Genomic DNA, 18531 nt, shown 5'->3' on the forward strand with positions numbered 1-18531 from the left:
GGTGGATTACTGATTCCACCTGTCAGGACAAGTTTTGTCTCTCTAAATTTACAGTCACAGCAGATCATATAGGTCGTTCTTGAGACAAAGATCCTTATGTCACTGTAAGTACAGCTTTTTTGCTGTACTTGTTTGCAGTCTTATCTTTGGAAGTCAGAATTAATTTCCTGTTTGAGAGGTTTTGAAAAGAGCACAAGATCCATGGAATATCTTTTCTATTTTGTTATTATTTAATTAGCATAGTAAGTCGTATCTCTTTTTTGAGTGGCTCTCACATGATTGGCAGTCTCCTTTTCGAAAGATCTGGATTGTTGTCTGTCAGAAGAGACTGGAGGTGAAGCAGCAAGTTAATGTGATGGATAAACAGTGGGGCTGTTAGAAAACAAGTCCATGTGCCTGAGCTTATAGTCTACCTGTGACAGCTGTTGTATCCAGCGGTAGGACATGGGTCACCTTCATGCTAAATGCGGAGGGTGACTTGAGCGCCTTCTTGGGATTAGTCTTCTGCTTCTTTCTTTCTCGAGGACAGTGGTATCCCTGTCCCATAGGTGATCTTTGCAAACTGGACGGGAACAGAGAAGAGAGCTTTGACATCCTGAGATGTGCTAGGAAGAAGGAGCTGCACTGAACCTCAGCATTCTCTCTCCTTCTCCCTTCATTTTCTTCAGTTGTTTTGGGAAGAAGGGGAGGATAGAAAGAAATAGGTCTGTTTCTTCTTTCTATCAATCCAAAGTGTTGAAAATAGAAAATGTGTCTTATTGAAGTTACATTGAGAACCCTCCCCTGTCGGTAACTGTAAGGAGGTGCGAATGTTAAATAAATGTTAATAAATTGATCAAATCCTGCTTAGCTAATAGTGTAGACATACCAAGCTCTCCCCATCTCATAATGGTGTTCAAATATCACTTTCTTATTTTGAATTACAGAAAGGCTCTTCTGCGGTTGCAGACTATAAAGGCTGAGACTGAGGTGATATGAAGACAGTGTTTTGTCCTAGCATGATCCCCCGGACCCCCATTTCCATCCCCTGCATTATTTTTACCTTGCTCCCCCCTCCTTTGGAGGGCACGAGCAGGGCTGAGCCTTCATACGCTGTGCAAGAGCGTGGCAAGAGGGTGTCAGGGTGGCCGTGTGGGCTGCCTTGCCATGGGATGAGTAACACTGTTAAGAATCCAGAAAGAATTAACTTTTCAAAATATAGTTGTTTCATCTAGATCTGTATCTCCAGCTTCAGACATTTCTGGCTTGGGTTACTTTCAGGTCATGTTTTTAGGCTTTTCTTCCCATGTCTGCTAAAATTTTCTTTCCCGTGAAGATGTGAGCATCTGTTATAGAAATAGTCCTGAAGTCCAGCACTCAGATGTAGCCTAAGCATTAGTCCTGCCCTCAGGCAGGCTCATGAAGTGCAAATTAGCACCATGCTCCATTCATCAAGTGCGAATTGTCGAAGCAGTTTTTCAAAGGAAGATATTTTCCATGACTATGCCTTTTTTTGTTGTTTATGCTGTTCTAAAACTGATCCTACTCAATGTAATGTCAGTGCTAGCATTAGATTATCTGTTGCTTGACATTTTTGAACAACATTGTAATGTACTTTAAAGCAAGTGCTCTATCTTTATCAAACGCTTCACTGTGATTAAGGCAGGAGTTAACGTTTAATTTTTTTTAAGAAATAGTTTGAAATAGACATAGTATGTGAAGTGCCTAGAAATGTTAATTTCCATTTAAAAAAAAAAGTTAAAATTGTTTCTAAATAACAAACAGATTGAACACATCTGCACATTTTTCAAATTAAAACAAAATTTACCATATGAGCACTTGCTTCTTGATTTGCTAGAATTTGGGTGGCTCCATTCTGGCTTGTTTTGGCACATCATTTGTTTAATCCTGCACAAACATATGAAGTAACTGTCGAATGCCTAATATGACCTAGTTACTTTAGCAGGGTAGTTGCAAAATGTCCATTTCCTATGTCATTTAGAAAATTGATAGCTTTTTATATTAGCATGTAGCAGTTGTTTCAAACATAGTTTTAGGGCACGTTTGTAAGTGCAGCCAGCAATTCAATGGTATTGCTTTTTTTAGTCATTTTGACTTTGCCTTAGGTAATTGCTTAAAGGGCAGTTGCCAGTGGTATTTCAGGGTTATGCTCTAGAGATCATACAGCTGAAATTGTCTAGGGAATATCGAGCTGTCCTGTCACTACTTCTGGGAGATGGTTGTTATTTTAAGTTTTTTTTTCCATTCCACCTTGCCAGGCCATTTACTGAAATGGACTTTTACATTTGTTTTGTCATTTGTACCATGAAAGTGCACCTTTCATGGAGCATGGCCAGGAAAAGGAGGCATAAAAATGTGCAGGGCTGAGAAGAAAAATGGTTGAGCGTCGCTGTACATTTTTATATCAATCACTTGCAAATCAACACATTTATTTAAAGTAGTGCTGTAGCTATTTGTGGTCCTGCTAAAATATGAACTTGAGAACTCCTTTGAATTTTTATGTACAGCAAATGTCTGCAACACCAATTGCATATCCTAACTCATTTCATATGAAAGTTATGTAAACTTTGCCTAGGTTTTCTTTTGTCTTCAGCATTTTGAGATGTGTCCTAGTTGCATGAACCTGTATTGTAATTTCTTTCATTTTTTTTGTTCTTTGTAAGTTTTTCCTCTTGTACCTTTATTGCACAAGTCTTAAATACATACACATCACATGTTAAGGTCGTCTTTCACTTCAGCAGATTAGTGCCAGCCATGCCTAAGTTTTTACTGGGCTAACCTTGCTCTGGTTTTCTACTGCTGTCAACGGAAATTAGCAACGTACAGCACAATCACCACCCTAAACACGAAAATCCCTGAATTCAAACTCTAGACAAAGTTTTTTTTTTTTTTTTTTTTCCCTCCTCTCCCTCCTCCATTTTAAAATGTGTTTTTCGTTGTAAACTTATCTTGCTGACCTTTTTATTTCTTTGCTGGTGATTATGGTTTTGGTCGTTTTCCTCAGCTTGAGGAATAAGAAAGGTGTCAGAAAATACAATGCAATTCTTTCAAATTGGCTTTTATTGTTTTACCAAGCAGCTTGGGTTTTCAAATCCAGTGTAAAGTCATTTGATAAGAAAAAAATAGTTATGTTTTCAGAGATGAGATGGGCTTTTGAACATTTGATCAGGTGGGTCTGTTTATATTGCCTGTCCCTAAAATTGGTCATAGCAAAATACAAAAAAAAGTCCCTGCTATGAGTTATTTGCACTAAAACAGGCAAAACACAAGTCATAGACAAAATGGAGGAGAAGACAAGTAGAACAAACTGGTCATTTGATGTTAATATCTTATTACCATGATTTTGATGCTTTTATGGCTCGCTTGTTCTGTCAGAGGTTACATTTCTGAACGCGTGTTCCTGACCTGATGTACAGCAGAACTGTAGCTGGGGAAAGCAGGAAAAGAGATGGAGAAGGTAAGATCAGTGCTTTAATTTCTCAGAGAGAAGGCTGTACATAGGTCCGGTCCCTCTTGTAATTGCTCTATTGAAAACAGCAAAAGCGTGCCGTGAGTAAAACTGGTTTTAGTTATATGATTTTAATTTGGCTGGTCCCTGGTTGAGGAAGAGAAAAGTGTGGGTTAAATTCAGTGACCAGGATGACAGTTCACAATGACAGGAAAAATGCTGTGTGTAATAGTAATTGTAATGCTTTGCAGTGCTTTTTACTTAACCTATCATTTTCTCAGTGCCCTCCTTCATTGCCCTTTAGATCTTTCTCTTATTTTGTTTGTGGTATCAGAACTCTTGCAACAATATGTACTACAGGCATGTTACTAGCGTCCTGCTTCCTTATCACTCAGCTCACGTGGCTATCCCGTCTGCTTTTCTATTTTTGTTTTCCCCAAAAATCTTGAGAAACCTCACTGCCAGCAAACATTGATTTTAATTGTACTTGCATAGAAAATTTCACAAAGTGCAGTGCTAAAAGCAGTGTTTAAAGCACTGTGCAAACAATACATCATTAAATCATGTCTACCGTACTCTGTGAGATGATGTAGAAGCAGGTAGAAGTAAGCAGAGAGAAGTAAGGCAGAGACATGAAGGTCACAAAGGAGGCTGGAAGAGAGGTCAAAAGTTTGCTTCTCCTAAGATTGTGCCTACTTTTTGAATGTTTATATCTTCCAAGGCGTAGCTGTACAGTGGTTTGCATTTTAAAGACTACATTCTGTGCACAAATTGATAATGATAATTTCAGTAGCTGAACTGGCAGGATAGTATCAGGTACAGCATGTGGTATGTATGTGTTTGAGTAAGCAGCCTGCTGTTGTCCTTGCAGTAAATCTCATAGAAACTATAGCTTCTCATGTAAGGTAGGTGATACATTTATATGAATCCTATGCCCCTAATGCCTTTACTGGAAGAATTCTAATTTCCTTGGATGATAGTGGGAGAGACACGTTAGGAGGTTTGTCTGAGCCCTTTTCTCTCATTACTTTTGCATGTGTTGACTTTGCCTGCTCTGCTGGATAGAACGGGTGCATCAGCATCCCGTACTGTTTTTCTTCACATGGAATGTGAGAATTCAATACTTGCTGTATTAGATCCGAGGAGAATTTGTGAACAATGCAGGCTTTGTCAGTCAGCTGTTTTCCTTGTGCTCATGTAGAGCTCCTTGAGAGCTGTTGCTTGAAGGCTCAAAACAGTACGTAGTGCAGACAGAAATCTTCATGGTATCTGACTTAATTGTTACAAACTACTGAGTTTTTAATTTGTTCTATAATCTTGTGCTGTTAAGAGGCAGCCCACCTTGAATTATAAGCGTATGATATGAATGTTAGTGATGATAACTCTGCCTTGTCTATCATTGTTTGCTTGGGGGAGGGAGGGGGAGGAGGTTGCCATACGGCTACCTCCATTCTCTTCCCTTCCCTCAGTTCTCATATCATGTAATGCTCCAGTACTGCAGAATTGCAATAATGACTTGCTTATTGCCTTCCAGTTGAGGTTTTTAGATTGAGTCTTTTCATGTTTAATAGCTTGGATTATTAGATTTGAATTCTATTTTTTTTTCCTGGGTGACTTTTTTGTTGACTATAGCTCTTTGCTCAGAAGTTTGCTTTTTCATGTTATAGCAACATCCAAAGATTACTATCCCAGTTTCCACCCTGCCATGTAGTTTACAAACACACAGAGAAAAATAGTCTGTGGGAACTTTCACAGCATAACAAAAGATGCAACAATATTTTGTAACAACCTCTTTTAAGGCATCGGGGAGGAAACCACTTACGCTAGCTGTGTTAACCTTGCTTATTTTTTTTATTGCAGTAGTATCTAGAGGCTCCACTTGCATTGCATTACCTATTACTCTGTGCACTGGGAAAACATATGAAACTGAAGATTATCCCACCCAGCCACCCTCTCTGTATGTGATAACTTCATATTGTGTAGTCTGCCATTTCAGTACCTTTCATATGTGTTGTGTTATCCTTTTGGACCCCTCTTTTCCATTTTTCTTTTGTTTTAATGGTACTTTCAAACTGAGCTAGGCCAAAGCTATGAAAGTAAAGGATCATTTTGGATAATAAAACACCCAACAAACTTTGTAATAAATAATAAACCCTTTGGTTACTTGGAGAAGAGAGACGTACGTTAAAGGACCGACTAGCGTAACTCACCTGTCTGACGTCCTGCTTGGCAGGAGCTGTCAGGGCAGGCAGCAGCGTCACTGCAAACTAGACACAGTTTTTGCTGTTTCTTGCCTGGTTTGGGGTGTATTAGGGGGCATCAAGAAGAGCTCTGGCGATTGTGCTGTGGGAAGGGGACAAAGGTGCAAATCCATAGGAGGTCAGCCTCATTAGTTCCAGTGTTCAGAAAGCAAGTTGTTTTTCAATTAGATTTTTAAATTAACGGTGTCCTTTTATGCTACATCTCCGTGTGTGTATGTTATTGGTCTGGTATTTAATTAAAACCACAGCTGGTGATCACTTAATTATAATGTACAAAAGGGAATAATACTTACTTGACTGTGTAGCGTGGGCTTACTCAATTTAGAGAATTGTAGCCTTTTTTTGATCTACTGTTTGAAGGCTGTGGTGAGGGAAGCAAGATCTGATGAACAAGCAAGCTAGTGAGTTTCATTGCAACACTTCCCGTCTGTAGAGGGAACCAAGTGAAACAGTGGCTTATAAATTCACCAGCTTTCCTGAAGAGCGGAAGTCATGTATGAACAGATTGGTAAAATTAGTCTGGTGCTTGTTTGTCCATATTTTCCTGTGGTAGGAAGAAATGATTCAAAAGGCCAAGAATACTTCAAGATTCAAGGAATGTCGGAGTTTATTAAGCAATTTCAACACACGCGTTTGAAAGAAGCAGGCCTGAATTACTGGTTTTTCACTTGAAAAATGAGGCGGCCTCGAGAATCTTAAACTTACTGCGACATAAATAGACACACATGCAGATTTTCCACTGAAATGAATAACTCTGCATGTGCGTATGACTTCTTTTGTAACTGACATAATAAAAATATTTTAGACTGAGCTGACAAATGAGGATGCCCAGAGCCTCTAGCCTAGCTGGTTATACTGGAATTAAAACTGCAGAAAGCACATCCAGAATCGTCATATAATTGTTGTTTCTGTCTTGAAGCCGGAATTGGCCTTTTCTGTAACAATTGGAGTGCTATATATGAAGGAACTGTTGCCAAATAATCTAGTCTCTTTGCTCTGTTATAACTACTTGCACGTGTCAGTACACAGGAACACCTGTGCTTTGCTGGCTTCCGGTATTGTAAACTGTTTCAGTACAGATATCAACATTGGACTCATTAGCAGATTGACTGGAATTGGAGCAATAAAAATAACTTAAAAGAGACCCACCCAATAAAACGTCAGCCTGAGTGAAAAACTGCAGTAGTCTGACTGGAAGACTAGAAATAGGGTTTGCGTTTCGGTCTGAGTCTTGGCAGCAGGGCAGTGTTTGCCTTGTTGCTCAGTCCAGGGTGAAAGGTCATTTTTGTTTTCTCACCCGATATAATTTGGAATTGTTTCTTTACTACTACAAAGAAAGACTTCTGTATTGCTGGTTGTTTTTTTCCTCCGGACTTTTGAGTTGTAGCCATCGCTACTGAATATTGAATTCTAACCAATGCGTTTGGTGTGACAGTGAATGGGGTGTTTAGGAGAAAGAGAGTGTGCATGAGTTTTGAGTGTTGGATTTTTTTTTTAAAGTAAGAATTGTAGATTTTGTAGATTATGCTAGTTATCCTGGTCTGATATATATTTCCACAGGTTACCTGTTAAGTATAGAATGCATCTTTCATCCAAATAAGCTATTACAGAAAGAAAAACAGTTCAAGGTTTTCATCTGCAGCTTCAGTAAATCTGAATCATTGAAGCCCGCTGACATGAGACTCAGAAAAATGACAAGTGTGAAGCAGTAGCTTGAAGTGGAGTATGCATTAGTTGCAAAGTAAAATTGAGTCTTATGAATGGAGTTATTTGCTGCACCCGCGTGGAAACCTCTGCATGTCTGAAGGCATTAAAATGTGATGTACATTTTTTTTTTTATAGTGCAAATCTGAGTCAACTTTTAATCTAACACAAGGCTTGAGCTACTTTCTACTAAACTAATGTTAGAACTAATGTACACATTTCCAGCAGCATTGGACTTCATCGTATTTATCCTTTCAGTGCGTTTTCTGAGGGCGGAATGTGTATGCTGTCTAGAGAGAGAATTCCATATGAAAAGTATTCAGTGGTATGTGGATTATTTTTAGACTCTTTTGTAATATGAAAACTCCTGTTTACCACTACAGAAAACCACCAGTACTGTAACTGCTAAATAATATTTTCTCTCCTTTCAAATACTACTGCTGCTTATGGTACAGAAATTGGTTAATTTGTTTTTTCTTTCCTTTTTGTTTTCTAGCTCCATTTAGCAGCCCTGGCATCATTAAAGGGAGACATAGTGGAGCTTAATAAACGTCTACAACAAACAGAAAGGGAGCGTGACCTGTTGGAAAAGAAATTGGCAAAAGCACAGGTGAGCCGTAGTCTAAGATTCTGAAAACGGTCCTTGGTTTTCTGTTGTCCTTGCTCTTTGGAGAGCAATGTGGTGCTTGGAGAGAGGGTGAAGTATGTTAACCAAGTCATGAGTGAAAGAAGATTTCAAGATTGTATAAGAAATATACTTGCAGTGGTTTTAAGTTTTGTGTGCTGATGGCATTCTTTAAAAAAAAAAAAAAAAGTCAAGAAATGATTAGATTAGTTTTGTGTTCAAGTCAACATAAACGACCTGTTTTAACAAGTTAACAATGATAAAAAGTTCTTGTCTGTTGGTAGTGCTTTGGTGGTATGTGAGAAGTGGTTCTGTGATCTGTTTAGCTTTCAGTAAGCCATTTTCTCTGGGAAAACACTGTCGGTGGAAAGCCAAGGGTTAAATAAGAATAAGGTCTGAACTATAATTCTTTCTCAGCTCTTAAGTCTTTTCAGAATTGGACTATTATTCTTTGTCTTTATATCTACGATAAACAAAACCTTTGTTTTCCCCATACTGTTGTTCTGGCAAATACCTTTTATAAGTGCTTTACAGTTCAAAACTGATTCAAAACATATGCTTGAATTTAATGGGGTTAGAAAGAGAAAAGAATGTCTGATCACCTACTGACTCACAGACTATTGTTTTTCAGTCATTTACACTTCCATAGAGCAAGTCAAAGCATTTTGTCCAGTAAAGCATCCCATCTTGATCTGAAAGCACCAAGCGCTGTGACTCTTTCATTGTTAGTTAGATTTTCTTAAAAGACATTAAAACATACTTAAATTGTCTCTTTTCAGCTTCCATTCACTGGTTCTTATTATGCTTTTTCCCATTAATTTAGAGTCTTTAGTATTCAGCATGTTCTTGGTGGGGGCTTGTATCTTTGAGTGGATATATACTGGGGCATTGCCTAAAAAACAGGGGTTACTTTAACTAAAGCCATATGTAGAAATGTTTATGGAGCTTACCTTTGAAGTCTTTTATTTCAACCGTATTTTGGCCCTTGTCTGAATTCACTGATTTTTTTTTTTTAAAGCTACCTTTAGGGTTCACAAGCTTATAAATAATATTTTTATTGCAGCCCATCAATGCAACACTGTCATAGTCTTTAGTCACTTGGATATATGACCCAGAGTCACATTGGGAGTTCATATTGAAACATTTTTCAGCTATAATCCTGAGATTCCTTTTTTAATTTATTGTTCTCTGAGGTTGACTCCTCTTTCTGAGACAGTTTGATATGAGACTGCATTTGGCAATCATTAAACAGTCAAATGGGTTCACTGTACCCAAATAATCTACATCATCTTCTGCTAATCGCAAATCTTTAGTAGTGTTCTATATGTATTTCCAGATATTTGTTAAAATATATGTGTACGTGTGTGCTTCAGTCTATGAGTAGCACATTGCAGGTGCTCCCGTGCAACGATGATTCCCCGTTGGCAGTGACTTTTGGAGGGATTTTTGTTTAATCAGCCCTTAGTCACAGTGAACACATGCTCTGGTGATATTCCATGAAATTGGGGTTTTGTTTGATTGGTTTTGTTTGTTACCAGCGCATGCATGTGTGCAGTGCTCAATTTGTAACACTGAGGGTTTTTTTCATGGTCGTGTGCTGTGTGGTTGTGAACACGAGTAATGATGGCTGTCTGTACTATGGATGTGATAAAACCAGAATATCTGGCTTTTCAGAGTCTCTGAAAGCTAGTGTGCTCTTGCCATACCTTTTCTCCAAGCTGAAATAAAGACTTTGGGGACACACTGAAAGGAGAAGATGCAAAGGGTGGGAGTGGGGCAGGAAAGGAAGACTGATAGGAATAGAGAAACTTTAAGATGTTTCTGGACTGACTGAGCTTAACTAGTTATCCTGGGGTGGTTATTTAGGGCAGTCCATCATTGCTGTAATGAGAAGGATAACTGGAATGCCGTAAGCGTTCTGTAATGATATGGTTGTGGCTGGTTGCAAACTTTGTCACAATTGTTTTTTTGGGGGAAAAAAAGTTTTAACGAGCGATTTCTATAAAGTTTTCATATTTCGGTTCTTTTCAAATTCTTTTTTAAAAGCTCTGAAGTGGATAGAGAATCGTTTGGGTGTGACTGACATTTTAAAATAAAATCCAGTCCGTCATAAGGAGTAAGTCATTAAACAAGCACAGCTCAAACATTCAGTGTGTTGGCTATGTTTAAGTGCTGAGACACACTGTGGTGATACCACCTCATCTTTTCTTCTTTTTCTAACTGCATCACTTCCTTTTTCAAGTAGATGCTCCATTTAACATCATTTTTTGAACTTTTCCTCCCACTCCGCAGAGGATCATCCAAATGTGTGTCATATCGTATGTCATTTTTTCTCTACAACCTAATGTATTTCTCCCTCACTGATGCACATCAGAGGCTCAGAAGGCATAAATTAAATAAGGGATATTTGAGGTTCTGCGTAACCATATTCAGGTGCTAGTGGCTCAGTATTAAATCTCTTCTGCATCTGGACTTTACTTACGAAAGCAGCCCTTGTTTTCAGCTCCATTGACATGTTAAGCTCTCTCTAGAACAAATGGCTCTTGGACCATGTTTTGGTAACAACTTTCCTATCCTTTTGTGAGGCATATGAGACACCTTGGAAAGAAAGGGGATTAGTGATTTGCAGAACAGAGGTAATCTGAGGAGCTGTGGTATAAGAATTAGAGGTGGCAAATGGTTAAGAAAGATGGTTGGAGAGCTCATGCTTAGAATTTTTATAAAAGGAAGTAATTGATGGTTTGATGGAGCAGAGAGAACGAAAGCCTGTTTAAGTGATCGGATCAAAGGGCATATGTGGACATTCCTTATTGTTTGTTCCTGATGTGCAGCAGTCATGCAGGGATGCTGGGCCTAGGTAGCTCCCCCCGGGCATACAAGGCAGCGGAGGTTGTGTTAGCATAGCAGCCTGCCTGAGTGAGTCCCTTCTCCCTCTGCTGCTCGTTATAATGAAGAACCCTTTGTGTACATCCCTGCTCAGTCCTCCTTCCCCGAGCTGGGGGGGGGGTAGCTTATTTTCGTTATGGCACTGTAACTTGCTGCGTTCCAGTTTTTCAGCTGCTTTTATGATTGGGATGCATAAAAGTCTGCGTTCTCTACTTTTGCCCTACTTGTGTTCCTGATGTTGCTGATGTAGATTATTTTCCTGATGTCATTTTATGGGGCTGCTTTTATATAGCAAGGCCCTAACAGGAAACATAGAAACTGATAACCATAGCCTTACCAGATGAGGCCGAGACTTCATCTTGCTCGTTGTCCTGTTTCCCACAACAGTCAATAGTGAATTTCTTGGGAACAAGACAAGTAATGGATGGATCCCCAGACTGTCCTCCTGGCAGCCAGAGGCTGTTGACTTTGTGTGTAAATAGCCTCTTGTATATAGTAATAGTGACCCAAAAGAGCGTTTTATAATCCGGTTATGTTTGCCTAGCCACGTGTAATGAATGTGTGTATGCCGAGGCTGAGCAGAAGATCCTGTTGCTCTCAATGACAAGGAGCGTGGACTCCTTAATATTTAGATCCTTCTATGTTATACTTGATGAAAGTACTATCAAATGAAGATCATCAGAGAGGAAAGATGGTTATGGCTGCCCTTCCCCCCCCCCCCCCCCCCCCCCGCCATTGCTGTGATCTAAGGTGTGTTTCACAGGTCAGCAAAGCACTGTGTATTATCTTAAAATGAGAGGCACCACTGCAGGTCAGACCCCCTGAAAGCAGCACAAGCCAGGATTTCTGGTTATTGCACCATGAGAGAGTTGATCTCCAAAACTACAGTCTGTGCAGACCTTGCTGTAGCATTAGCCTACACCCTACTATTATTTCAGTGTGACAGCAGACCTCCTTGTTTATGTCTTTGTATTGGTGTGCAGTTTGGCACTGAATTGATTTCTTGAATGAAATATGCTGGAAAGTAGTGGCCAACTGCAACTAATCTTTTTTTCAAAATTTTTCTATGGTCATGAAGAGAAAAGTAGTGATTCTACTAGTTGTATCTGACCCTGTGTCCTGGCTCGGATAATGGTAAATAGCAGATATCTGAAGGGAGAGCATAAGAAACGCACATAGAAGGTTGTCCTCCTCCAGCATACTCCCTCATCTTTCAGCCATCAACAGTGTAGGAAGTCCCTGAGCCAGAGGCTGCATCATACTTAATAGTCCCCTATGGTCCTATTCTCCATGGATTTATCTAATCCTCTTTCTAATCCATTTATATTTTTGGGTTTTGCAACATCCTGTGTCACTGAATTCTAAAGTTTTATGGTAGAACACAAGATTTAACAACATGCTGGAAGTTTCAGCAAATAACAGCAGAAATGAATACTTCGCCTACTACGTTTTCCTTACTGTTACATCTCTTTCACCAGGCAGTTCTGCTCTCTTTACTCTTTTTTTGCTTTATTCCTAGAAATTTAGGGATTTAAAAATAAATAACTCTAGACACAGAGTAGCAAATCCTGTGTCACAGCAGCAGTACGTTCCATTAGTGCAATGATAATTCCTTGCCATCCTCTCAATTATTCAGAATTTAGGGCAGGATGGAAGAATTTGAGTATAAGAATAAAACCAACACTGCGTAGACACGTAAGAACAGGAAACTTCACTATGAGACTTCAATTTCTCATTTAACGAAGTGTATTTGAAATAGAAATGCATTGTCTTCAGATCAACGTTGAAATTAATAGTTCTCTTGTGTGGTGTTCTTGCATCCCATGGATTAGTCCTTTTTACTTGTATTCTTCTTCCACATCAAGTATACACAGAGTATACAATCAAAGAATTTCATTCTGACCTTGTGTGTTTTCAGGATTGAGGCTTGGGCATGATGGACGTGTGTTTATACGTAAAGTTAGATGAACTGATTCCTGCTTTAAAATCTGCCACTCCTCTTAAATTAAAACATTGTATTATTTGAGCAAAGATTTTTTTAGCTTCTGTCAGCCTGTTAGCCAGGTTTATCATTGTGATGACTTGAATTCTTCCTGAATGCTGCAGCCAGAGTTGCTTGTGCCTCCTGCAGGGCCTGAGGCACTGGGGGATCTGTTACTGTAGCACTGCTGCTGGTGCTTTCTTGCTGTCCTCTGACTGAACACAGTAAAGGTAACACAGAGGACTGCAGCGGTAACGTTTCTTGTGTTAGGGATTTGTGTACGTTAGTAGGCGGTAACATCATGTGCTGAAACAACATCTTTGAGTTGGAATACTTTCTCTTACCATCTTTTTCCCTCGTATCCTGTGGTCGTTTCCCAGCATCAAGAGGTCAGACCAAGGTGTTCCCAGGCATTGTTAATTTATTCAGTAATTTACATAACCTTTTTAGTCTATCTCAAAAACCAGCTTAAGGTCACTTACATTAAGAACTGCGCGGGAAACTTTTCTCTTAACCCCAGCAATGACTCCTCTTTTGCAGTCTTGCAGTGGATTATCCCTGTATTTGCTTTCCCAGTGAATTGGTGCCTGTGTTTTTGTCAGAATTTTAATGAGAGACTGGAAGAAGGATGAGGAAAAGGCTCTGAGGTATTTATCTTAAAACCTTTGTGTGGCATATGCAATTAACTTGCCAGAGCTAAGTATGTACACCTTGGAAAGAAGCGGGAATTGGTGGCAGATACTGTTCTGAGACTCAAAAGATGCCAAAATTGAAGTGGATGATGAAGAGACTGGGTATCAAGGAAAAAAACACTTTAGCAATGGGTACCAAAAAAGTATGTTTCTTATCCTTTTTAAGCTTCAGATAAACGTGGCATAAGAAGGAGCAAACCTTTGTAACCAGATGAGTTTTTCATTGCTACGTTTTCGGATTCATACTGAACTATATTTCCGTCGTTTGGATATTTTTGCCTTTTTCAGTGGAGACTTGTCCTAGCTGACCAGAACTTATTAGAAGTAACCCTGTTCCCTCCTCCAAGCTACAGTTGTCCTTCTCAGCATCATTCCCTGCCTTTCCCAGAAGTTTTCTTTCTGCTTTTCCCAGTTGCTTTTGCCACAAATAAGCTGAGGGCCCTTTTAAAAAAGAAAATGTGAAGCTGCTCTCTCTATATCTCCAGATTGCTGGTTGCTCGCAAGGTATGTCTGTTACTAAATGACGGTTACCCTGAAAAATGGTGACTTGAGAAATATCTGGAGAAAACAGAAAGTAAGTCTGATAATGTGGCTGAGGTCCATTAGCAAGAGTCAAGATAAACGATATTCTGCTTTTCAGTGCACAGCTTAGAAAGATGAAATGTGCTGTGACAAGCTTTTTATTTATTGTCTGAAAATAATTGTTACACACGCCATCTGAAATATCCTTTTGGGTTAAAAGAAAAAACAGTGCGCACAAGCATTATCCAGATCAATGAATTATGTAGTGTTTGTGGGCATCAAAGTGTGTTAGAGGAAATTTAGATTTAGAAAGGCACAGTAAGCAACTTTTTTATTGCACTTAATTTGTTCTAACACTGTTGTTAAACATTTTATCCCTGTTATTTTTGCGCTTTGAAAGCAGTAGTAGTTCTTCAACCAGTTCTTCAATGTTAAGATACAGAAAACTGCGAAATAAGTTCAGGAAGGTCCTGCAATAGTCATTATGTTGACTACTTGACATATACACTACACGTATATCATAAAGCCTTCAAGTAGTCAACATAAAGCCTTAAAAGCCAGGTGTATATTATCAGTTTTCTAAAATATGACCTTTTGCTCTGCTCCTGAGTCTGAAGAAGCACTCTGTCGTGGTCTAAATGAAACTGCATTTGACTCACTTTGGAGCTTTTGAACCTAGAACATCACTGCAGAATGGGATTTGGGGACAGTGTCCTTGTATAGTAGAGATGAAATCTGTTTCAGAATGTAGTGCAGTCCGGATCTGATCTTGTGCGGAGGGAAAGATCTTATACTGTGGATTAAATGGTTTTAAGATTTCTATTCTCTGATGATAAGCCTATGTTTATATTTAAAACAATGTTGTTTACTTTGTTGTCAAAGGGAGAGATGGATATCTCTTTCCTCTGCACCTTTTCCAAAAATAATGAAAAACAGTTTAACGCCTTCATGCTACAACCCTTCATTACGGTATGTGAGATAAATTCTTATGGTAGTTATCTATCACAAGATATATATATTACATTTATGGTGTGAAAGTCACTGCATGTTCCCCTGAACTTAAGAGGGGAAAAAAGGTTCTTCCACAATAATCCTGAAGCAAAGGATGAATGAGGAAAGACAGAAAAATTAAATATATATAAGAGGTACTATTTTGTTCCAGCCTGAACAGTGCTGGAAGGGTGTCCTAATGCCTGGAACCACTGTCTTTGAAACTGTATTTCTGAAATATAAAAATATCAAAATAAATTTCATAAAAATGCTAAAGGAAAATGTTACTGAAGCATAAATTACAAATGCAAGGAAGAATTTATGTAGATTATGTTCTCAAGCTGTGAATGGGATGGGCCCAGAAATCTAATGGCAAATTTTGAAAATTCTGGCATACCTGTTAGCACAGGTATAACTTTTATATATAAGACATAAAGGTTTGGGGGCATTTATGATTTGGAAAACAAGTTTTGATGCAACAGTGTTGGAGGGTTTCATATATTATTATGAGTTGTAGCTTTTAGCTTTTTTTAGTTGTAGTAGAAATGCTACTAAGGATCTTACTTTGCAGACCTTCAATTAACAGATGTGGGTTTTGTACTGTTGTTTGGTTTGTGAGTTTTCTTTTATTCACAGCACGGTACATACCGTTGTGTGGTTGCAAGGAGGCTTGACTGAATCCTGCCGGGGATCAGAAGCAGAGAGTTAGTCTTGCCCTTTCCAATCTGCTACCAAGCATAACGCCAATGAACATGCACTGTTGAGTGGCTGCAGTTGCAGAACAGCGGCAGAAACCAAGCAGTGATCTAGTTGTTTAAATGTTAAAATAATAAGCACGTGAATATAGAGGTATAAAGGATGTACATGTAAGAAAAATATGTTATCTTTAATAGCTAATAAACATAAATATTCCTAATGGAAAAGAAGATTTTTTTCCTGGGTTTTACCTGGTTTTATATTCATTTGCCCAATCCTGCCTTTTCCATCGAGAATGATGGGGGAAGACAAGCGGCTGTATTTCACAATCTAGTGTGAAATACTTAGCTGAGATGAAAACTATGCGAGATCAAAGGTGCTTCTTACCCTTTAATAGTAAGCTGTTCTCGTTTGGAAATAACATTGTTTTTCTGTGATGGTGTCCAGTGTGCCAGCTCTGACTGCTGTAACTTTATGAAATGATGTTAGCCTGTAGCACTAATATATGTTGGTTTTCTGTTTGGGTGGGTTTTGAGACCTAGGGCATATGTAGTGAGAACTATAGGACTATGCAGGTAGAACTGTTTTTGCAATCACAAAGGAAGAAAGATGACCAAGGAGAGGCATAAGGTATGATATATAGGCAGCAGATAGTAAATCTTAGAGGTCAGTCTGTGTGATGGTCAGGAATTGTGTCAGAAGGCTAATTTTGAAAAAAGAGTATGAGGAAAGTGAAAGTTATTTTTGAAAGCTGGTGGTGTGTCACAGTCTCAAAGTCTGGTTACTTTTGTTTATCCTAAGGCAGTTTCTGCCTTAGGACGTCTTCTAATTCGGGCAATGTTGGGAAGATCCCTGAAGATTCTTGATGCATCATGAACCTCACAGAGATTCCAGGATGAGATATTCATGATGTTCTGAGTTGCAAATGATGTTTGTATTCAGGGCAGGAAGGGCAGCTGTTTGATGTGTTTTAAAAAATAATAATAAAAGTACATAGCCTTTCAGTTCCTAAAAACTTGCCGGTTGTATACCTTTGTGTATCCGTCAGGATTTTGCACCTGTCCTTTTTCTTGCAAAGACAGTGTCGGTTTGATGTGTAAGAAAGCCGTTAATGGTGTGCAATTTTGCTTTATGTCTGATCTCTATGCGGTTATTCATAAAACCCTTCCTGTTCCTTTGTACCCTTGCTCTCTGCTTTAGTGTGAACAATCCCACCTAATGAGAGAGCACGAAGACGTGCAGGAGCGAACAACGCTGCGCTACGAGGAACGAATCACAGAGCTGCACAGTATCATTGCTGAATTAAATAAGAAGATTGATCGACTGCAAGGAACAACAATAAGGTACTGAAACTCCCTGGAAGTTCTGGGCTAAATGCAGGCATGGTGCAAAATGGTGGGTGACGTACGTTGTAAACATAAGTTGATGATAACTTTAAGGTATTTAAACTTGTTGTGACTGGTACTAAATGGCTGTCCATAATTAGGGCGTGTGTCCTTGGCACAATCCAGTGTTCTGTAAGGCATCCGTGTCATCCCAAGGATGAATGGCAGTGTATTCTCATGGGTAGAAATGCACTCTGGTGAGGCTAGTGAATCCTGCAGAGAACTGCACTGTGCCATCTAAATGTTCCTTTAGTTTAATATACATGCCAAGGGGCCAGGTAAGTGATAGCAGTAGCGGCAAAAGGAAGATGTAGCCACCCAACCTGCACCTCCTTTTTTAACCTTCTGTGGCATTCACACATCACCTAAGCCAAATCACTTCTGATGAGAAATACAGATCGTATGGATTTCAATAGCTTTTATTCAATTTGTGCTAGCAGTTGTGACAACGATACGCGTCACATTGTTGCCTGTTCTTGGAACAGCAAAGCTTGGGGCATTGCATTAGGCCATTACTTTGTTACTGTTTTAAAATAAAATTTACGTTTGACTACAGGAGAATACTTATTTTTCCTCACTTGTTTTTGTCTATTATTCTCATCGCAGAGAAGGTCAGACTGGAAAAAGGAAGGAGCTTCTTAAAGCTTAATTTGTGGGGATGCATGTAAGCCACTAGAATCTAGGAATTTTCCAGAGAAGATCCAATTAGAGTTGACACCTTTGTAGGTGAAGTTTACGTGATGCTCTTCCCATGTAGCAAAGTTTGAGTTTTTTCTTGCTTATTAGCTGCATGCTTTTAAGAAAAAAATGGTGTACTATATATAATAGAAAATACCGTTATGCATGTATACCATGTAATTCTATCACTAGTTTTATATGGCATTGATCTTATGTAGAAAGATAAGTACTGCAAACTCTAGTGGTCATAACTGGTGATAGCCATGGTGATATTTTTTTTCGGGTAAAGGTATCTAAACTGATTGTACTTCTCTGAAAAAATTGCTATGACTCCATGGTCATTCATGCTTGATAGCTCTACGGTCAAACCTTCCATTTATTTTGTTTAGTCACCGTGTTGTTTCAGCATGGCGCTGGCTACCCAGCCATCTTGACTTCTGGTAAAATTGCACTAGTTGAAAAGGCTGGTTGAAGAGCAAAATATGGGAAATATCAGAGTTGCACTGATATTTTTTTGAATGACAGAAAAACTCGGTGGAAAAAAAAAATACTACATAATAACCACAAGAAATTTTTGGGTGGAGTCCTTGGGCCAAGCTACATGTATCAATTATAAAGTATTGGAATTTGGTGGATGCTGTGAATGTGCTGCCACATCCATTA

General features: G+C 38.9%; 1 protein-coding gene across 10 annotated transcripts in view; it reads left to right on the forward strand.

Moving 5' to 3' along the window:
- Nucleotides 1-18531, forward strand: part of LOC138060877 (colorectal mutant cancer protein) — a 213148-nt gene that overhangs the window by 133798 nt on the left and 60819 nt on the right. For 9 of the 10 annotated variants that reach the window (XM_068924301.1, XM_068924299.1, XM_068924302.1 and 6 more), the window contains 2 exons: nucleotides 7910-8023; nucleotides 17006-17148. In XM_068924301.1, the coding sequence (XP_068780402.1) occupies nucleotides 7910-8023; nucleotides 17006-17148 (257 nt within the window). Of the gene's footprint in view, nucleotides 1-7023; nucleotides 7739-7909; nucleotides 8024-17005; nucleotides 17149-18531 lie in introns of those variants that run through there. The other variant, XM_068924306.1, reaches the window with a different exon arrangement.

The sequence above is a fragment of the Struthio camelus genome, chromosome W (genome assembly GCF_040807025.1).
Source record: "Struthio camelus isolate bStrCam1 chromosome W, bStrCam1.hap1, whole genome shotgun sequence".
NCBI lineage: Eukaryota > Metazoa > Chordata > Aves > Struthioniformes > Struthionidae > Struthio > Struthio camelus.